Below are 23,993 nucleotides of genomic sequence, written 5' to 3'. Positions count from 1 at the left end.
CAGTTCAAAATGTATTAGATTACTCATACTTTAGATTGTCAAAAACATTCAACATTTTAAAATAATTTATTATAAATATATTTACATTATTTTAAATTCAAATAATTGTTGCATGTTTAAATTTTTATTTACAAAGTTAACTTTTATTTATTGTTAATTTTTAATAATTTCATAATGAAATGCAAAGTATTAATAAACTCTCATTCATTCGCTACAGAAACCACAAGAATGGGTGAAAAGAAATTAATTAAACTCTCTCTTTGCTTTCAAAATTAAATCAAAATACAACTCCTCACAATAAAACGTAAGTGTTAATGTTTCTCCATTTTACAGTGGTCGATGCTACGTTGTACCATATTTTGTTGTTTCAAAAGCACCTTTCTTAAAGAATGGTGCAAACTCACATAAGATTCCTTTGGAGATGGTTCGACCCGGTCCTGGTGCTATGGGGCAATGATCTATGTTCAAGCACGCTTCAAGGAATTTCCGTAAATATTCCTGTTGAAGAGTTTAAATAACAACAATAATTACATAGATTTTAATTCCTAGGTAATTGCTTAATTAATCACTCTATATACAAATCCAATGAAAAAATATTGATCATTTAATCAAAAGCTGGATTATTCAATCTGCAAATCAATCATTCAATCAATCAATAAATCAATCATTCAATCTACAGATCAATCAATAAATTAAACATTCAATCTACAGATCAATCAATAAATTAATCATTCAATCTACAGATCAATCAATAAATTAATCATTCAATCTATAGATCAATCAATAAATTAATCATTCAATCTACAGATCAATCAATAAATTAATCATTCAATCTACAGATCAATCAATAAATTAATCATTCAATCTACAGATCAATCAATAAATTAATCATTCAATCTACAGATCAATCAATAAATCAATCATTCAATCTACAGATCAATCAATAAATCAATCTACAAATCAATCATTCAATCTACAAACCAGTCATTCAATCAATAAATCAATCAATCATTCAATCTATAAATCATTCATTCGATCTACAAATCAATCATTCAATCTATAAATCAATCTAAAAATCAATCATTTAATCTAAAAATTAATCATTAAATCTAAAAATTAATCATTCAATCAATCAATCAATTTTATGTTACTTTTCTTACCTCTAGATTACCTCTACGCTTTAATACAACCTTTTCAGATCTATTTCCAAATAGTCTCTTTGGTGGAAAATCGAGTAGGCTAATCTGTGTAAAAATTAAAAAAATAGGAATTACAACCATATACACTTAAAATCTCAGGTTCCTTAGTTCAAATCCTAACTATTTACACTATGTATTTCAGTGCTCAACAGTAAGGCCATATCCTAACTGAGACATAATTTAGAAAGCATGCATTTATTTCTCCTAAGCTAGATGTGAAATTTGTAAAAATTGTATGTTGATAAGTTGTTTGATTGGATATAAATGTTTGATTGAAAAAATTCAATCTGTTTAGGAGTGAAATGTAAACCATTGCAATACCTCATAGTACTTTTTCTTCATAATTTCATGTAATTCTCTGAACTTGCTGTAGCGTCTGTAAACGACCCAAGTTTCGTTTAGTATCGTGATCTGAACTTCAAACACATAATGCGAATCCCAACCGTGGCCTCGCAACATGTATCGTGGTATAAGGATTTTGATGAGATCTTTTACAGCTTCAGTATGTGGTGCCAATGGTGCATCAAATGACTAAACGATACAAATGAAAGCAAGTTGTTAAATCAAACTTTTAAATAATACAGTACTACTTTAATAAATAATAATGTTTAGACATGATCTTAATCACTTGCTTTATTTTTATCTTTATATATTTCTTGTATTATTTGTTATTTTAATATTTGCAATTCATGACTTGTACACCAATGTTTCAATTTATAAACATTTATTTAGATGACACAAAACAAGAAAATATGTAAATACAAACATCTTTATCATGTAACCCAACTAGAAGTGGATACTCACTACAAAACCAATACCCACAACCACCAAAAATCACATAAAAACAGTAACATTAAATTATTAATTTAATACTCCAATATCAATAATTTAGATTAAACAAAACAGAGCAAAATGTACAAACAAACAAAATAGCTCATAAAAGCAGCAAAATGTACTCACCTCTCCCCTCTTTTTACCATTACTATTAGGAAAACCATCAGTGTTCTGATGGGGAAAAACATGCAAAAAAGCACTAGTTAGAAACCAGAGAGAACCATAGATTGTGTTGATTAAGCTACCAAATCCTGATAATTAAGTCTAATATCAATCACACAGCAGCAATGCAAAATGGACAATTGGTTTTTACTTTTACAATGAAGATTTTGGCTTTGATTGAAAGTGAAAAACATAACATTTGTCCACATGATACAAGGCTAGGAGTTAAGCTTATTACTTTTATTTAGTCTCTTGCATCAGAGTTTTTGGATATTCATGACAGGACAAGTGACTGACCGTCTATTGTGATCGTTTTGACTTGATCAGTAACATTTGAGAGTCAACCTTTTTTTGAAGTATTAAATCACATGCCTAACTTAAACTTGGAAGCCAGCCAACTATCTATCAGATATCAATGGCTAAGGTAGTACGGTACTTGTTTCCGGTGAAGAGGTACGTGCAAATACATTGTCAATTTGAACCATACAAATTCATCATGAATAGAGAGGAAAGGGAAAATAGTTGTGCTCATTGACAAAACACTACACAATATAGTTTAAAACCCTGCAAAGTGCAAATAAAAGAGTCCCAACAAAAAAATATGTACAGTATAAAGTATATCATTTTATTAGGAAGCTCTGACTACTATACTAATAATTTATTGCAGTAATATGTATAACCACACATCTAAACCACAAATATAACATATAACTTACCTTTAATCCTCCATATGGGTTAGACCTGCTTCCAAAAGAAACTTTCCTAAGTTAGAAAAAAATTTAACACAAATCAACTTAAACATGCCCATGAATGTACTTCCACCCAACCTAAGGCTTTATTAAATATTTTTCACCCAGCCTTAGGAAAGCTTTCCACCTTGCCTAAGGCAAAGGCCTTCCACCTTGCCTAAGGCTCAGATAAAAATCTTTATTCCAGCTAAAGTCCTTTGACTTTGCCTATAGGCTCAATTAAAGGCCTTCCATCCTACTTATGGCTCCTTTAAAGGCTTTCACCCTGCTTAACACCATTTTTCTAAAAATAGTCTTCTAGACACAGACATAACGTTCGGTTTATTTATTTTTATTCACATCCATCCACCCCATATTTTTCTATTCTCCAGATCCCCCATTCCTCCTAAAAAAGCCTAAATAAATACTTTGAATGTAATTTAACAAGATCGGAAAATTTGATATCCTATTAATATTACTTGTATTGCCAATTTACAGTATATCATGGAAGTATGTTATACTGTATATTAAAGATCTATACAATATTTGATTCCTCATTAGCGACTGGATTGGAGACAATCATCAAAATGTGATGGTAGTTAATTATTCACAACATTGTCTAATGTTTAATTAATTTGTAATCAAATGTTTATAAAAAAAGAAGGTTAGTTGATTTATAGCAATATAATTGTGTCATTGTTTAATATTACTTGACATTCAATGATCATATAATTGCCATTGCCATTAGAAAGTGCAGTTAAATGGAGACCTTCGTGCTGGACAGAAAATCTGTTAATGGTAAATGTTAAAGATGTATTGTCCCCCAAAACATGAAAAATAAAGATTACTAAAATCAGACTTTGAATAGATTATGTTGTAGCTTTAATAAAGCTAATCATTTCTCTAGAAAAAAAATTGGAAAAAATTAATGTTTCACTTATAGGATTATAAAATAAATGGTTAAATTCAACCAAAAACCCATTTGACTATTTTTTCCTTTAAATTACACTTTTTTAGGTAAACACTTTTTTTTGAATCCAATTTTTTGTCAAAGTGGATAACTATTTGGTGACATTGAAATGTCATATTCAACAGAAGAATGTTTAAGAATTAATTTTTCAGGGGGACAATATATCTTTAACATATAATTAAGTGCAATAGGGTGGGACAGCTAAAAACAATAGCAAAGTTCACACAGTGGGAGGGATTGAAACTAGCTATAGAAGAGCATTGTTTCTCATGAATATTGGCAAATGGCAAGTAGCTTTTGATCAACAATTCCGATATTGAAATATACATAAATTAGCCAATATTTTTCTGAGAAATGTTGCTATTTATTAATATTTTTCAAAAATAAGAGTATTTTGCTATACCTTGATTCAAATCTTTTCTTTAGTAGTTCAATTTCTTTTTCATGAGCTTTTTGTAATGTTTTCAACTCATCTTCAATTTTCTTCTTGTCCATCATTTCCTTCTTCTCTCTTTCTACTTTTTCTTCAAACAGTTTTTTCTTCACTTCCTCTTCAACTTTTCTATGGAATCTAAAAATAACATTTGAAAATGCAATGTAAAAAGTAGTTTACAGGCATGTGCAGTTGTTCTTTATGCTCTAATGGTTTCTGTGTTGTCTTTTATATATTTACATTGTTATATACAATATTGCAGGGATCTTACAGAGAAAAGTAGTCGTAAGAAAAAAAATCACAAGTTAAGAAAAAAACAAATATAATATAAAACAAATAACACAAACCTGTCTTGATCCTCCATTTCAGCAAGTTTTTGTTTTTCTGATTCAATTCTCTTTAGTTCTTCTGTCCTCTGGTCTTCAAAGTCTGCCTGTTTCTTTTCTAATTCTGCTTCTGTCTTCTCCATCTGTCCTTCAAGTATTTCCAAATGCTAGAAAAAGTAAAGGAATTTGAATCTATTTAGTAAGTAAATAATTGAACAGTGTTGATGGAACCTGTATCCGCCTGTATTACAAAAACATTTAAAGATGTATTGTCTTCCAAAAACATGAAAAATGAAGTTTTATAAAATCAGACTTTGAATATGTTATTTTGTAGTTTTAACAAAGTTAAAACAAATAAACAAAATATGTTTTCAATTTAAATTCAACCAAAAACCCATTGACTTTCTTCCTGTCAATTTGACTATTTTTTCCTTTAAATTATGTTTTTTTAGTTAAATAATTTTTGTTTGTGAAAACAATTGTGTCATTCAAATGGCATATTCAACACAAACATTAAAAAAAAAATATATATTTTTTCAGGGGGACAATAAATCTTTAAAAACTATAATACAATATTATATAAAAAGAAATTATGTGGTGGATATAGATTTTGCAGAGGTGTAAAACAAACAAAAAGGGTAAAATTATAATTGATATTTGATAAAGACTTTTTAGGTTGGGTGAAGGAGCAAAAAATTTAAGGAATTTCTAGAAATTTGTCAGTAATAAACAAAAGGTAAAATCTAAAATAACTAAAAGGTTTGTGAACAAGGTGCAATAAAACTTATTAATAAATTAATATATTTTTAAATGATTATATAAAAATGCATAAAGTATATTAATTTATAGACATCTTGAAATGATTAAAAGACAGCAAAATATGTAGAACGAAATCCAAAACAGATTTGAGCTGCAAATATCAGTAATTTTCTCAGTAGCGTATATCCTAGGGTATAATCTCAATTTGGGTCTAATTCCACCCTCTATTTTATGTCTGATTTCAGCCATATCCCCGGGTATAGCCCCAGTATTGACTTTTGGTCTGGATGTAGGCTTCTCTCTATAGAAATACTTACCAATCATTTTTTCCCCGAAAAGGATTTCTCCGGGTATAGTCCCACCACCCAAAGTCAGCCTGATTTCGTGTTCTAGAGGGGTGGGATTATACCGGAGGATATATACGGTAGTGATCAATTCAAGTCACATGCTATATTTGCTGGTTACGCACCACTGATTTAACTAGCTTTTCATTACAAGGTGTCTACCAATAAGAATTTAAGAAAACCAAGCAATGAGATTGAAGCATAAACCCAAACAACACATACAAATATAAATGTTTTATTAAATTTATACAGATATCAAACAAGAAAAATAATTAGTATTTCAGGGAATAATACCAACAAGCACATAATTCATGTGTATTAACATTTGAAAAGAAAAAGTTTAATGAAATGATTGTTAAGATAAAAGAAAAAGCTGAGAAGAAAACCAGGGTAAAAATGTGTTTATTTGAAGGGTGTTAGATGCGTGACGTATGCCGACCTTTGCCTTGTTATCCACAGGTGGCAGCAATGTGTTTTCTACGTTGTCTTCAGATTTGGACTGCATGAAGTGAGAAAATGAACAATGTGCATCAATTCAGAAAAAGATATTGCAAGCCGTACAGTTAGCCTCCAAATAAACCAGACCCCTACGGGGACCGTGGTTCCTTTCTGACCAACTTTATTGAGGATGCCATTAAAATCTGATGACATTTGCAAAGAGGGATGTTGCACAGCTTAGGATGAGTGGGGAATTATAAACCAACCTACGGATTCCCAATTTCAGCTATTGTATCAGGGAATTAGGGTGATTTCACATTATCATACATGTGAGTAACAATTATTGAAAAAAAAAAACATATTGAAAAGGTAGTTTGATTGTGACCACAATAGCAAAATCCCTCTTTGCATTCTGAACACCAAGCAAAGGAACACCTGTAGATGATATTAGCGGTTTTAATTAATAACACCTGTGAAAGTTATTAGAATCGTTGACAGTATTGTCATATTATGAAATTACCATCTATCACTACTGCCCATGAAATTAACAAACATCTTAAGATACTTATTGTACTATGCTTGTTTGTTAATGGTTACTTGGTCTTATTTATTGTCTATATTATTAAACTAACTGCACCATTGATATGATTAGTACCAACACATGAAATACAAATCAGACCCAACCTCACATTTCAGCAATAGACATCAAATTGTAGAAACTTACATGGATTTTATGTTGCAATCGCAACTGATCTTCTTGCAGTTTCCACCTGTTCTCCTTCAGCTTCTTCTCCTCTTCATAGTCATTGAGCTTCTGCAGATCATCGATTCCATCATCCTCTTTCTCTGTCAGTCGTTCTCTCTCTTTTTTAACCTGTTCCATCTCCTCTTCCATGATCTGTTGTGATTTCTTCACCAGCAAACTGTGGACATCCTCCATTTCAGATATACTCTCCCTCAACAGCTGGATACGTTCTAGTTCGGTCTTTCGCTGTTGTTCATTAAGAAGGTCTCGTTGTTCCAGAACAGTTTCCAAAGACTCTCTAGATGCATCATGAGATGACATCAAGACTTTAATTCTTTCAGCACCATCAACAATATCGATTCCTTCTCGTACAAAGTTTGAATTCAGATCTTGGTCATTTTTTACCATCTCTTCTAAAACTTTTTCATTCTCTTTCACTCTTTTTTTGATATCTTTTAAATCGAGTTCTCTTACTTCAATTTCTTTCTCCAAAGTATCTACATCCCATCCATCCATGTTTTGCAATTTTGCCCACTCTTCATCTAAAACCTTTTCATTCTCTTTTCTTTTTTCTTCCAAATGGCGGAACTCTTCCTCAATTTCTTTTTCAATCTCAATTTCAAGACAGTTCAATTCATCTTGTTCATTTTCCAATTTTTCTTTTTCATTCCTTATTTCTTCTTTTTCTTCTTCTAACTTAACTTTCTCTTCTTCATTTTTAAAATTTCCTGCATCTAATGCTCTCTGAGTTTGTCCTTCTTTCTCGTTAAGTTCTTTGCGTTTATCATCAAGCATTGCACGTTTATCCCAGATGTCTCCTACCATACGCTCTGCTTTATCTCTTATTTTCTCTTCTGCTTCTCTAATTGAATCAATCTGAGTTTGTTTCAATTCATCAAATTGTTCTTTAGCTTTAGCAAATTCTAAATTCTCTTGGGCAAGTTTGGCACAGGCTGTTTCCTCCATTTTACTGAATATTTCTTTCGATATATTTAGTTTCTCTTTTAAACTTTCTAGTTTTTGTTGTTCTTTTTTTAGTTCTTTACATTCCTCTTCAATCTCCCAGTCCAAGATTTCTTTTCGTTTCTTAAAATCTTCTTCTCCCTAAAAGAACAAATATATTCTCATTTTTAAGTCAAGATAGAGGACATTGTGAAAGAATAATTATGAAAAAAATATAATGTAATGTTTGAACTTGCCTCTTTCTTTGCCAAATCTAACTCCTGTTGCTTTTCTTCTAATCGATCAATCTCCGAGTCTAACCTCAAACGTTTCTCTTCAAAATCTTTACTCATTCTTTCTCTTTCTTGTTTCAGATCTTCCTCAGCTTCCTTCACTAGAACATTATGTTGTTCAACCATTTCTTCCAATCGCAGTCGATCCTCCTCGATTGCGAGTTCAAGCTCAATACGGTCTTTCTCAGTCTGCATCCGCACTTCCAATGTTTTATTAGCTTCAAATACTCTGTCATCTCTCTCTTTTTCCATTTTCTCTTTTTCTAAATTAAATTCTTCCAGTTGTTTTTGGACATTTAAACTCTGTCTCTTTAGTTTCTGTTGCTCTTTCTTGATCCTCTTTTCTGCCTCTTCGGCTTCCTTCTTTGAGTTTTCACTCTCTAACCTTAACTTCTCCAGCTTTTTCCGCTTTTCATCTATGTCATTCTCTTTCTTTGATTGCTCTGCTTTCCGTTTATTTTCGGATTCCCAGAACTTTTCCTCAAGTTCTTGAATTTGAAGTCTACAAAAAAAACAATGAATTATGAAATGTTATTACTATTATGTTATCATTCTGTGCAGCTATTTTTAATTAAGATAGTCAAAATAAAAGGATGTGAATAAATTCTCTATAAACTTTCCAATTAAAGTCAATCTATATATTTCTTATTTCACTATCAATGTTGAGCTCTAAGGTTTGGCTAGTCTATAAAAAACATAAATTATTGATCGATACCTCTTTTCTTCTAATTTCTCAAATTCTTCTTTTTGTTGTTTTTCAAGTAGAATGCTTAAAAAAAAAAATTTCAATGTGAAAATGAATAAAAAAAATTATAATGTAGTTGTTTTCTTGCAAATGATAATAGGGAGCTTTCGATTTGCGACGATTGACAACCAAGCTATGTTATTTCATTTTTGTGCACATGCACCGATATTGGGAGGTGTGTCCTTGCTCCTCAGCTTGACACAGGTTTGATTTTTATGATGGTCCAAGAGTTGACCAATGACACATCGGTTGACCTGACCCAGGTTGGTCATCGATCGAAAGCTCACAAAGAATGTGTATGTTTCTTTTATAATTGTTGGATACTTACTTATGACTGTACATTAATGAGGGCGCTATAAGGTTTTCTGTTGATCTCATCATTGATAAATCATTCATTGATTTTGACATGCTTTTAAGTTCATTCTTAAGTCTCTTAGCCTCAGCAGGATGATTAAACCGAAATAAGTTTGTCCTTCCTATTGACACTATACAACCTGTAAATGAAATCAGTTGCATTTTGTTGTTAGTATTAAAATACATTCATTCATTATTTTTATTTCAGTTTCAGCTTACATATTATAGACAGTAGAACCTCTTCTTTGGGACAACCCTTAAGGAGACTTGTGACACAAAAGAGGAGCAATATATTTTTAAAAACTATGGCTAAACATCCATTTATATAAAAACTTTATTTTGCAAATTCAATGCATATAAAAAAATAAATAAAAATAAATATAAAAAAATAGAAAAAACTAAAAAAATACCAGACTATTTGGCATACAATTTTGAACTAAAAAACAGTTTATCACACACAGTTTTCACTGTGTTGTTTAGGAGAAACACTATCAGGAGAGTCTATTATAGCGATATTTTTGCTTTTTGACAATCCGCCAGGATAGTGTCCTGCGTTTTTCTGTGCTTGTTTTTGTTTTATGTAATTTATGCTTTTTGTATTATTGTTTTTATTTTCCTGGATAATAAATGAATATGAATATATCCATGTTATGAAGAAGACACTTCCCTTTAAAACAAATAAGGGCAAATTAATTGTATTAGAGTAACAATATGGTCAAATCATATTCAGGGGAACTCCTATTAAAAAGAACACTTTGTTGTGTTCTGATGGTGTTTCCTTATAGGGTTTAACTGTATGCAAATTTAAAAGCAAAAACAGAGTCTTCATCTTAAAACTAAATGATAATTAGAGTATACAAAAGATGATTTATTACTTATTATATAGAAAGATTAGAATACATATAGAAAAGAAAAAAAAGGAATGACTATAGATAAAGAGAGAGAGAGAGAATTTGTCTTACCTTGCGTTAAGGCAATTGGTCTGTCAATTGATTTCCCGTTGACCGCACACAACGCTTTCTTTAACGGGTGCAAGGTGACAACGCCGTCACGATTAATTAGCATACAGTGTTCATCTTGTACATCAACTCCATACAGTACTAAACATATTAAAATAATCAAATATTTGTGAAAATGAAAAGAAAGTGAAAGATTTGCACATTTTGTAATTAAGTGAATATTAATAAACTTACATATATCATTGCTCCGTTCAGCATCACAATGCCCTATTGAGGTCTTTCCTTCCTATAACAAATATAAAAGAAAAGTTAATCAATTAATCAATCAATCAATCAACTGTACATTATATATGTTACTGTATTATTGTTAATGCTTCGAGCCAAAAGACCTGGGTGTGGAAAAAAAAAAATTTACAAAATAGGAAAGATTATTTGTTTCCTTCATCATAATACTTAAAAATTATGGAGGGAAAAAAAATGTCCCCATGGGTCAATAGATTGTGAATTTGAGCGTCGTGGGGAAAGAATGTTCGAAACATTTCAATATGGATTCTAGAGAATTGTATTGTATTCTTGAAATAATAAAAAAAAAACTGTTCTTGCCTTTATATGGTAAAGTTTTAGGCCGGTACTAAGCAAGTCATCATCAATCCCAATGAGATGGGGCAGCTCTGAATCTAATACAACACTTATTCCCTCTGAACGCAAGGCCAAGGTTTTCTCCTGTAAACAAGAAAAACAAATGCACTACTATGCACTACTATGCAAATAAGACTACCATTGTTGTTTGAATAAAGTATCTATTGATATAAAAGTAAAAAATACTGTAATCTTATTAATCATTTTTACTTATTTCATTTTGTTATTATTTATACTGGGCGACCTCCTCAGTCAAAGTCTGGTCTCCCAGAGGGCTCAGTTATGATCAGTTGATGTGATGTACTACTACACAGGGAAAACCCTTTACTTGTCTCGAAAGATGTACTAGGTTTTTAAATCACACATGAGCTAGAAATTTACACTGACCCTATGGTTTATAGTCCTTATCTGAGAAGACTCGTTCTACCACCAGAACCATGGAGCAAGTGAGCCTCGAACCCTTGCCCATGTTATAGATGCGTAATTTATTTTGTTTTTTCTTTTTTGTAGGGACTAACTTTCTTTACCTTCATAATACGTTGAGTTTCCCTCCATTTTGTACTCCATTCTTCTGTGAGAACTCGGATCTGAGAAAGACAAATACAGATTGTTTATATCATGTTTTGTGTTTGGTTTTCTCAATGGTGATTAAAGTAAAGACATTTTTTGACCTGATAATTTATTCAATGAAATTTAATTAATAATTTAAGATTAGCCTTACCATAGCCTCGTTTTCATGTAGTTTATCTACCATGTTGGGTGATTCTGAGATCATCTGCAAAAAAAAAAAAAAATCAAATGAAAGAATTTTGAATGCTATATAATTTTACAGAATATATCAAATCTTTTCACTATATGGGAGAAAACCATATTTGAGTGTGATTTTCCGTTTGTATTGTTTGTTGTTTGAATTTTTATTCTGAAATAAAGTGATCAATCAAATCTATAAACTAGAATATCTTTCCTATTTGTTCATCTAAAGCTCTGTATTCTTGTGATGTGCCCAAATATGGTAGTGATATGCCCAAATATGGTAGTAATATGAGCCCATTATGTCCATATATGGGCACATCACATTTTTTGTCACATAAAGTTTGATAGTGTAGACAGAGCTTTAAACATTATATTTAATAAAACAATTTGATATACTTACATGTTCACCACCACCACCCAACATAGATTTAAGACGATCGATCTCTGCTCTTAACTCACGGATAATCTTCACATTAGGATCCTAAAGAAATTGAAAAAGTAAATAAACAAATTACTGCTGAAATAATTAAAAAAATTAGATGGCTATTTAAACTACATAGTCGTAGAAAATCAGACACATAGCACCTTTTAAAATACCAAAATACAATTAAACAGCAATAAAAACAATTCAACGTATGGTGCACTTTGTATGAATTCGTTGAAGCCTAGCCGCAGATCAAAGTACTACTGAGATTTTTTGTGAAGGCAACACTAACTATACAATTACTAAATGATAATAACCAATGTTAAAGAATGACCATGTATAGCACTTATGAACAGTTTGACAATGCTTCTAAACATAATGTTGTCATTCCTATAGGAAACACTGGAGTGATTCAGTTCCTGTTAATCACATTACTAATAATCTTCCCTTTGTAAAAGTAATACACAACCAAAAAAAAAAACAAACAATTTTCCAATCGTAGTGTCATCTGTAAATACTTAAAATTAAATGCGAGGCATTGTTTTAAGCTATACCACTTACCTCATTCACTGTTGGCTTGTTGATAATATTTTTAGCCCTGTTTGCATATCTGAGTGTACTGAGTGACTCTCCATAATTGACATCAGCAGGAGATATGGCTACAAAATAAAGAAGGATATGTTATAAAAAGATCAGTCTTAAGCTTTGTCAACACTATCAAACTTTATGTGACAACAAAATGTGATGTGCTCATATATGGTCATGATGATGTCATATCAATGCCATATCTGGGCACATCACACTGATAGTGTAGACAGAGTTTAGTATAGTAATGTGTGTGGTACACCATGTTTTTCAAAAAGGAATTAATGTTTCAGTTATTGTACAATTAACTACCTTCTGGAGTAGAATAAAAACTGACATGTCAAGACATTCTTAACATTCTTATGTTCGAATCAAACATATTTTCCTAGTGTTTATTCGGCAGGAAAACTTTCATAATAATGTGATGTGCCAACATAATGGTAATGACATCATCATGTCCATATATGGGCATATCACATTTTGTTGTCACTTAAAGTTTGATAGTGTAGACAGAGCTTTAAAATCCTTGCCAGCCTTAATGCCTCCTAAAACTCTGTCTAGGGGAACTATTTTGACTGTGTTGTAAGAGACACACACTAATTTGTGAACTCTATCTCAGATGTGTCTGTTTGATGATGATGGTAACAATAACTAAATTGTGTATGTATATGATGGAATTTTAACTGATAAGAGAGTTTGTATTAGAAATGAGAGACTCACTTGCAACCATAATAGTCTTTGAATTGCCTCCTAAACTGTCCTTCAGCAGCCAAGTCAACACCGAGTCTCTGTAAGGTACGAATATTTGCTTCCTCTTGTTCTGCATTGATGAAATATCAGCTAAAACAACCAATAATAGCAAATTCATACATTACTATAAGTTTCAATAAATTAAATTTTAAACGTCTTGTGTACTCTTTAAAGAACTCAGTGTACATCTTTCAGAAGATAGGGAGTTCCCCAGGGTTCTAGATCATCTTGTCCACACATGTGTGCAATTCAGCCAAGTTGTACTCACATTTATATTTATTTTTATTCATAGGCAACAGCGAGTAACACGCTAATTACATGATAAACTATTTTATAATTTACAGTTCTTATAAACTAAGTCTTATTTGAGGCTTAGGAGTGGAGTTGAAATAGTGGTGAGTTACAACCCTGCCACTAGGTCAGGATTGAACCCTGGACCTTTGGATTGGATGGCAAGCACGTTAACCACCAAGCTACAGCTCCACACATATAAATAACAACTTACCTAAGGAATGTATTACATTGCCAAGGGTTACTAGAGACTTGTTGATGAGTGACCCTTCCTTTAACCTGTCCCCAGTAGCTCCTGTGGAAGCTGCACGTTCACTTATAAGAGAAAAAAAAGAGATTAGTCGATGGAGTCAAACTTCTAGGTTTTCTTAACATCTCAGTGGCGTAATAGCTATGCGCACTCACTGGCTTATGGGGGTCTCTGAGCAGTGCCCAGAAGAAAAAACAGACATTAAAATATGTCGAAAAAGGCTCAAAATGCCCAAGGCCTCCAGCTTTGGGCCACTTTGGGTTCATAAACAAGAAGGAAATAAACATTTCTCAGATTGGTATAATAATAAATGTTTTTGAATTTTAATTGAATTTGAAAAATATTTTCTTACCTTCCTGCCAGATCTACAAGGTTGATTTTGGATACTTTCTCACTCGGAAGATCATTCTCAAACTTAGCCTTTTAACATAGAAAAAAGAATTTACATAAAGCTCTGTTTATACTACCATATTTGGGTATATCACTACCATATTTGGGCATATCACTGTCATATTTGGGTATTACTATCATATTTTGGAACATCACACTTTTTGTGTCAAACTAGTTTGATAGTGTAGACAGAGCTTAAGAGCAACATTTCTAATAAAGATGAGTGGGTTTTATAGCCTATTAATACTCACATTAATACTTTACAATTACATATAAATTACTTCAACCTCTGAGATGGGCTTTCTTATATATTAGTAGTGTAATTGTAGGCATCAATGATGATATAAATAAAAAAAAATTATAAAAACACTTGGTACTAACACAACAGGTGCAGCTTGCACATCACATTATAACATTTAAAAAAGAGATCCTTGGTAATCATAAAAATAGTTATTTTATCCGAAAAGAAGTTTGTCCAACCTGTGTAAAGGTGATAGTGAAGATGGCATGAGATCTACTGCTGACATCATTCATGTTAGTAGACGCTGTTGTCCTGTTAATTAAAGAGTATAAAACAAAATATTATATTAATATCAAACATATTGTATAAAGAAAAGAAGTAGTAGTAGAAAAGGATATACTGTAAATTTACTTAGTGGAAGAATCTTTGTTACAATGATGATGATGGAAATAATAAAAAGATAGTGATGATGATACTGAGAGTGAGATAATGCAATCAGGTTTTACTGTAAAGAACTAATCATAGCAGACGCTGTATGGCTAGAGGGTCTCGTTTAAATGTCCTCATTTCACACTGGAAACTTAAATATATGATATTTATTGCCATATCACTACCATATTTGGGCATATCACTACCATATTTGGGCACATTACATTTTTTTGATCAAATAAAGTTTGATAGTGTAGACAGAGCTTCGAAAATATTCTTAATTACCTTTGAACATTTCCTCTTTCCATTAGATTTTCTATATCTGAATAATCTGAAACTAAATGCTTTGAAAGATCTAAAAAGAAAAAAACAGTAGTGTTGGTTGAGTCTGCCTTACATATACTCTGAGGTGTGATCAAATTAATTGAACATCCCTCTCCATAAATGGTATAGTCAACTCTACAAATCAATTCCAGCTTAAATTTGGTATTTATTTTAAAAATTAAGAATGATGAAATCATGGACCTATAAATGTATAGGTAACATTCTAATATATTCTTCAGTAACTGAACATTACGGATAATCTGTCATCCACAAGTTTCTAGGAGCGATTAATTACACATTTGCCATCATCTCGTGGAGTAACATCCCAAAACGTCATGACTGTCTAACCTTGAACATATGGCCCATCTCTCGGATGTTCACGAACTCTTAGAGAGTGTTCTTTGCGAGGCTTAAGTAAATCCCGAACTCTTTCGTTGTAAATTTCAAGGTAGCTGTAAAGGGAATAACAAACAATTATACATTGATAAAAATGTGTACTTTTAATGCATTTTCTAGGATTTTTTTTTAAACAGGGAAGCATTATAGATATTAAAAAGTTGTAATTTAATTTTAGCTGTCAAAAGTGGGGAGTCCGCTTCTTGTGTAATAATAAATATATCTTTAATTATTCATATCTGAAAAAATACCCAGGATGCAACATTTTGACCTTTAAGGTCACTGTTGATTATCTTAAAAAAAGATATGTAATTAAAAATCTTAATACCTAACTTCAGTGCGATAAGACACATCATTTTTGTCAGCTCTTATTCTTGTGTAGAGGCCCTTAAAAACAATATCAAATTTATAAATAATACATTTATGAAAATTAAAATAAAATGTAGATTGATAATTTTGAATTATGCTACAAATATTAATATATATTATTATTAATTTATATATTTAAGATGTTAGAAATTATGATAATGATGTGTTTACTTAGAAACAATACTTTTTTCCATATAAATGATAATATGTATAATATCTCTATGGTATAATCAGGTAAAATAATAATAGTAATGTACATATTTATTTTACTCGATGCTGCATCTGTAAATATATATAAATTGGAATATTGTTATACAACATAAAGCATTTTTGTTGGTTGCAAACTTATTTCGGTTTAATGACTTTATTTTCTGTCAAAGTGCTGACAGTAGTCTTTATGTCTTGGGAAATTAATCTAAACTGGACTGCTTCGTCTTTGTTCAATTAAAATGATTAAATCTGATGGTACTGGTAGTAGAGAGCAGACAATTACGTATTGTTTACCTCGCATATCCTTGGTATCAAGCCAGCTCCGTCCTGCAATTAATTATAGATATGACTAAAACAACAATGCATACATTAATAAGAATTTGCGTAAATACTTAAAATATTGTATTGTATCGCCATAGTCTTTGTGGCTGTTGTGTGCAAGTTGATAAATACTGTATTACAGAATAATATACAAATAATTAATGCTTGCAGTATGAGTGCAATGGGAAGAATATTTCATGAGCAAAACAAAATTAATTGTTCTAACTTTTAGAGCTTGGAGCAGAGTTAAATAGTCCGGTTTTCAATTCATGAAATTATTCTTCCTATTGAACAAATGTGAACAGTCTTTATTTGTTTTATAACATACCAGTTCTCTAACAAACTCTTCAAGTTTTATTGAAATTAATATTCTGCTTCAATTAAAAAAGTAGTGTTGTGTTCCGATTTTTGGATTTTGATTAGAACGGGTATAGATTTTTTATTTTATTTTATTTTATTTTATTCAATTTCCAGGTAACATACAAAAATCATAAACAAGGTACGGCATCATTCAACAAAACAGAACAAAAGTACTATCAGCACCTGTGGGTAACCAAAAGTGGATCAGTTCAAAAGAACTGCACTGTCGAGTGGCTTTCCCAACTAATAGTACGAAAAACGCAATAGACATAAAAACACAGTGATAGTCTAGATGAATTCGATATACTGTAGGTTGTGTTTTACTGAATGGCATGTGATAAAAATTAAGCAATCAAATGGCGAGGAGACAAGGTTTTTTTAAAAAAAATAATGCATACACTTACACGTTGCCCCATCATTGTAAATGTTTTGCCTGAGCCAGTCTGTCCATATGCAAATATGCATGCATTGTATCCTTCGAATGCGGCTTTTAAAACATCTGTGCCCAGGTCCTTGAAAACCTGTTGATAATGAAGACAAATATTGATATTATAATAATTAGCAAATGTGTTTTAATAACCAATATCCTATATGAAAATTATTACATTTTTAAAAGCTTTACTTATTTATTAATTTAATATGTTTAAATAACCTAGATTTAAACTCTGTCTACACTATCAAACTTAGTTAAATAGTTTTATCCAATGCTAAGTAATAGGTTATGTTTAAATACTGTATTATAGTCAAATCTTACAGTATTTGAAGCATGCACCTATCCTATCAAGGTGACTACCCTGCCATGCAGCACCCTATTCTGAGAAGCATCACACTTGTGGCAATTGTGGTCCTGTCTCCTGGTGTGCTGATCATTTCTAATCACACACATTTGCATTATCAAAGCTCAATTTCAGACATGGAATTTCAATACTTACCAAATGTGGTTGGTTGTTACAATCTTTATGGAATATTCAATTACTTAATGCATGCTTAATGTTACCACATGCAGACCATGGAGGTGAGAAATTATAATTGTATACGTCCATTTGCGAACACTATTGGCAAAAGATGTGTTTTCTGCATAGACTTATTCCTAAAAATTGTACTGTACTGTCATTGCCAACTGCTTTAATAGGGAGCTTTCAGGTCAATTGATGTATTATCAGTCAGCGGCTGGACCTAGAAACTGTCAAACCTATGTTGATGTTGGGAGGGAGGACACACCTCCTAGTATTCCCGCAATAACTAACACGACATAGATTGGTCGATTGAAAGCTCCTTAATATAATTGTATTCCTTACTACTAAACTGGACAACTAACTGGTTAAGCCTTGACGATGTTTTTACTTACTCGTTCCTGTGATGCAAAATGTGGATCCTTATGCGATGCTGACCAGTAGGAAAAATCATAGGTGAAGTTTTTAACTCTTTCTCGACCTTCTCCTGACCCATCGGTAGCAATCTACAAAACATTAATAACCGTATTAAATAAAAATCGCACGATTAAGATGGTCGATGTTCGCCCACATAATAAGAAAGGGAGAAAATACACCTGCGCATTCCTCATTAATTTTCGCGGTGGTTTTTTCAAATGATCTTAAAGGACGTGTTGGTAGACATAAACTCAATTACTATCTATCATTAGAAAAGATCTGAGCAGTAGAAATTTTAAGCTTAAACATATGTGACATACAGTTGTTAAGAAATGAAGACAGTAAGTGATGGTATGACCTCTATTAAAGGATCCCTTTGACCTTGAGTTTTCATACAGTACATGAACTAACGACTGACTCTGCACCCATAATTTTATGGATTTACAGCATTTGGGAAGTTTATATATTAAACAAAACGTAAGGAAATCTAGATATTAAAAGATCATTCTGTCCGTCTTGATTATCACATCAATTTTTTGCAAAATAAAATATCGATCTAAAGAAAAACAAATCATCTGCCCTTTCAGGATTAAGGTCAAGGTAATGCAATCATGCACTGTAGGTAAAAATTGACATAAATATTTAACTTTTAAAACTTTAGGTTTGTTTGTGTAATATTGTGTGTGTACTCTGTATATGAATTTTTTGTTTATATTTTAAATTTATCTGGTTTTTTTTTACCATAAAAATATTTGCCAATCTTTATAAGCTGAATTTCTATTGTTAATGTTAGTTTATTATGATAATGGATAAATAAAGCATTTCAGTATCAGTATTCAATATTCTAAGTATATAGATAAGGAATTGTCCACATAATCTCAACTGTCCTCCTATTTAAAAAGCTGAGTACTGTTTAGCTTACTCTACTATACCTTAAAATTAATTTAACATTATTATTTATTTTTTACACAGTAGTGGTTTGTTCCATTGCATATTTTAAAAATAAAATCTGACCAGTTTGCCAAAATCAATTAATTTACCAAAATGTTAAATAAATACTATAATAAATTATGAATTTTGGAAAACTATCCTACAGTACAATAATTGTGTTTTTATATCTATGGTACCAGCTTTTTGTGTGAATGTTAAAAGATTTTAGAGAGTATAGATTAATATTTCCTTTTATCTCTTACTACCAGCACCCGCTCTCCTACCGATTATTAATTCCGGTTCTGCTATTAAACAATGACATGAAAAAACATAAGTGTGAATTATTACATAAACAACAAAGTCTAAATTTGTTGGTGAAACAGGAAGTCCATATTCTATAACAACAACTGTAATTTAAAGCTCTGTCTACACTATAAAAATAGTTTGATGTGCCCAAATACGGTAGTGATATTCCCAAACATGGTAGTGATATGACATTATCATGTCCATATATGGGCACACACATCAGGCTTTGGTTTAAATAGGCAAAGAGTTAGAAAATTAATTAAAGGTTTGAACTCCATGTTAAATCGCAACTCAACATTTTATTTCACAGAGGAAGGGACCATATAATAGGGCTGCATGATATTGACCAGATATACAGTCAGATATACTGTATGGTCAAATACAGTTTGAAGTCAAGTTTATTATACTCTTCGGATAGAAGAGAAATCTGCTAGTTTTCTGGAAAAACCCATTGTTAAATAATAATAATAATAAGACTCTCATTGAGCTAATTAAAAAAATAATTTGTTAAGCCTCTCCTTTTCATTCAGTTAGTTTGCTGGAGTGGATTGGTTAATTCGATATGACTTAAAATGTGCATTTGAATGGAAAAGTTACATTTGAATGAAATTGATTTTGTTGCTAATAATGATTGTACACCTGAAATAATATCTAATTTTAAACATTACACACTGAAGAACTATTCAAATGAATTAATTCTCTATACAGTGAATATGTTCATCTTATTAAACTGTGTAAAAACAAAATGACATACAGTACACAGTATATTCCAGTATATTTTCTCTGGACAAAATTTCTTTCAAATTAATTATATTTATTAAAGATGCCAGAACTTTCAAATTAATTAAATTAAACAGGTATCTAATTTAATCTAAATAAAAATGCATATCTTCCAAAATCTTTTAGAATGGGTAAATTTGGTCCTTTTCCGTGTCTATAATGTGTACAGTAATCTACAGTACCACATTGAGGGTAAAGGGATTGATACTGTGTATCAGATATTGAAAATTCAACTACTGTAGGTCCAATGAGGGGCGTGTCTGCATATAACAGCAATAATTTATTACCTCCACCAGAGGGGTGAGAGGTTATGTGTTTGTTTCTATATTTGATAGCTAGCAGAAAGCTATTAACCGATTTTTATAAAATTTCTGGTTTCATAGCTGTAGGGAACTTGTCATTACATTTTCATATGCCGAGACGGAGGTTTGCGCTCTCTAAGTGCCCTTCTACTTTTGGTTTACCTAAATGGCGGTAAGCAACTTTGAATACAAAACTTAGATAACAAAATATTAAACTTTAAAATAAAATTTTGCAGAAGAGCATATATAGAGTATATTTCCCTTTTCAATCAATCTGAACAAAAAACGCTTACATAAAAGAAAAATGAATTACTGTAGGCCTGCTGTGCATAATAAATCATTATTATAATTTGGCACATGACACCTGCCTTTAGGGATACATGCTATAATCTATATTGAATTCTGTTCTAATTGCAATCTGATCCACAGAAACTGGGTGGATAAAGGTTTTACTATGGCTATCACAGTCAGCTCTACCACGAAACCCCAATACTCAAATGTCCAGATTTCTGGAAACTCTACTCTTATACATAGTTTTCAGAATACAAATTTGGGACTTTAACGATTTCTTAAATTGAAAACATCCGAAATTCTTTTAAAATCTTGTTATAAATAATTAGGTAAATATGAACTACTTTATGTTTGTACTTTTTTCTGTTAAGCAAAGAAACCTAATTAAGTACAAGGGTAGTCTTTGTTTCTGAATGAGTGTACTGAATGAATCAGGTCACCCTTACATATCTACAGATTGTTTACTATACAAGGAGTCCTTCGGTTTGGACAATACAGATGAATACTTTAGTTAATTAAATAAAAGTATAAAATGCTGTACGCATGGTAACTCTAATAGTTTGTTTGAACTTGTGATTTTATTGTTTGTTTGTAATATTTATTGCTATCCATAACATACACAACACAATACATTATAATTTGAAATTAATAAAATCATACAGAAACTAAATTTAATAATTATACTGTAAACGGTATAGGATAATCCTTTCAGCTGGAAAGCTTGTTTCAGAAGTGGTAAAAAAAAACTGAATTTAGAAGGAGATACCAAAGTGTGGTTTGTACAGTGTGGGGTGAGATTAATCAGACATCATCAAATTTATTAAATCCCATTCATTTTATCTTTAAATATTGCCACCCCAGCCATATTGACAGGCCTACAGTGCCATCTCCACCCTTTAGCTGTCTGTTGTTTTTGTACAGTACATCCATGGAAAGTCTATACAGGGTTGGTACACAACTTTACTACAGTATATCAATACGGTTGATTCACAGTTTAACCATTAAACAAAATGTTTCTTTATTATTGGGAAGCAGCATCCCAGTGTTTAAAAACACCCAGGGAATGGTTGGGTATACCTATTGTAGGAGTGGTGGAATGTTATGATATTCCAAATTTGTATTTATAAAAACATATTAATATATATGCTAATGTACAGTACAGTAGTATTTAAACTTTGTTGACATGTGTACAGTACGCTTAGGCCGTTATCAAGGATCAAAGTGTAATAGATAATTTTTTTTTTGGCCAATTTGGTTTATTTACTATACACCCTTTTGGTTGACGTGTACACAAAACCAGTGTGTTATTACCATTTAAGAAGACCTTGACAATGAACGGCTTAGTGAACAATAATTTGCGTACTCTGGTGGGAGTGTGAATCATTACATACAATGGTTGTAAGTCTCTGATGCGTGTAGAACAGATAAATTTTACGGTTCATTGGATGGTGAAAACAAGGGAGAAATAAATAAAATATTTGTGGGTGTTTTCAATTGTAAATCTAGAAATACCTTAGCTCATGGACCTATTATCATTACTACAAAATATTCTGAACTTTTCAATATGATTTTACACTATAAAATTTCTTTAAATCATGAGGCATATTCGACTGGTCACTTGCAGCTACATGGTCACTCGCAACTACATAGTCACTCGCAATGACATGGTCACTCGCAACTACATGGTAACTCGCAAGTACATGGTCACTCGCAAGCAACTACATGATCACAGTGATCTACTCCTATTGCTCACATACGGTAACAATTGGAAAAGAAGACCACGGGCTTCTTATTTTTAGGACTCTTGAGTGGGATTCTTTTCGAGATTACTTTTTGCATACATGGAGTGGAGAAGCTTCTTCAAAATGAATGCTGTACATTTTATAAATTGCTACTACTACACTTTACTATGATTTTGTAGACATTCCCTGCCAATTTTACATAAAGCATATTTTATTGTATTTTATTTAAGCAGATGACAGATTTACTTAGTCATTAGTCTCCATGGTCTGATATCATTATTATTTCTCGAATATCAATTATCAATCAATCAATCAATGTATTAAAAAATGTAAATATAAATACAAAAATACCTTTAGATTCGTTATGCTGGTCTTATTTCCCTTCATTGAAATAATGCATTTTGAATTCAAATTAACCTCTCTACAAAAAATAAAAACAAATCATCAGCCTCACATAAATAGATATTAAATATTTTTCATGGTATTGGTATTGTGAAGTATAAAATATCGATGGAAGTGCCTTGTAGCAGGAAATACTTGTCTGTGGCTAAATATCGAGTTACATAAAAAAAAAATGTACAACTATTTATTAAATAAAATTGTTCGATAATTGTAAAAATAATATTATTATTATAATTTAATATTTATTCAATTAAAATTGAATACGTTTATTATTCAATATATTTAAAAAAACATTAATTAACTACTACTACTAGAAATGAAACAAATACAACTAAATATCAATCATGAATAAACCCCAAAACTTCTGATGATGATTGCCTGCCATCACACTTCACTTCATTAAAACATAATATTACTTATTTTTACACATTTTGTTTTATTATTCCAGGCCTCTATCTACTACTAAGCCTCTAGCTAGGTAATTATCAACGTAGTTAATATCCACACACAGGCCTATATAATAATTACATTTTAAATTTATTCGATTCCAAGATGTATTAATATGAATTAAACTAAATTACAAAACAATGTAGCCTAGGCCTAGGCCACGAAAGTAGACTGAGTACGACAGACAGGCAGACGTCCAGCCAGTATATATATAGAGATAGAGAGGAACTTCGCCACTCCTCTGGGCCTAGCCATATAAGAGGATCAAACATAAACTAAAACAGCAAATTTTTAGTAAATAATGTAGTATTTTAATTACTATACCTTGTGTTCATAGGCCGCACTCGGACAGCAACTTTTACAGAAGCCATCTTTGTAAATCTAATGTTAATCCCGTGTGTTTATCCTCACATTCGGATCAGACTGCCATATTTCGTGTGATCCGATTATTTCAATCCAC

The 23,993-nt window shown here is 31.3% G+C and overlaps 1 protein-coding gene across 1 annotated transcript; it reads right to left on the bottom strand.

Moving 5' to 3' along the window:
* Positions 1-23,965, bottom strand: LOC140059792 (kinesin-like protein KIF16B). Its single transcript, XM_072105709.1, has 31 exons — positions 23,858-23,965; positions 23,036-23,105; positions 18,312-18,422; positions 17,368-17,484; positions 16,577-16,609; positions 16,032-16,090; positions 15,656-15,759; positions 15,269-15,338; positions 14,794-14,866; positions 14,276-14,343; positions 13,888-13,988; positions 13,353-13,472; positions 12,609-12,706; positions 12,024-12,104; positions 11,592-11,645; positions 11,398-11,457; positions 10,835-10,954; positions 10,466-10,517; positions 10,235-10,372; positions 9,247-9,412; positions 8,889-8,942; positions 8,134-8,675; positions 6,918-8,038; positions 6,195-6,254; positions 4,674-4,819; positions 4,297-4,464; positions 2,912-2,957; positions 2,160-2,204; positions 1,521-1,730; positions 1,161-1,244; positions 1-498 (listed from the first exon to the last, which is right to left on the bottom strand). Exons 1-31 carry the CDS (start codon positions 23,902-23,904, stop codon positions 343-345), a joined length of 4,374 nt encoding a protein of 1,457 aa, XP_071961810.1. The 5' UTR covers positions 23,905-23,965; the 3' UTR covers positions 1-342.
* Positions 23,966-23,993: the final 28 nt, after the last annotated feature.

Source organism: Antedon mediterranea, chromosome 10, assembly GCF_964355755.1.
Source record: "Antedon mediterranea chromosome 10, ecAntMedi1.1, whole genome shotgun sequence".
In the NCBI taxonomy this organism is placed as follows: domain Eukaryota; kingdom Metazoa; phylum Echinodermata; class Crinoidea; order Comatulida; family Antedonidae; genus Antedon; species Antedon mediterranea.
The sequence above is the reverse complement of the archived record's forward strand: the minus strand, read 5'-3'. Positions and strand labels throughout refer to the sequence as shown.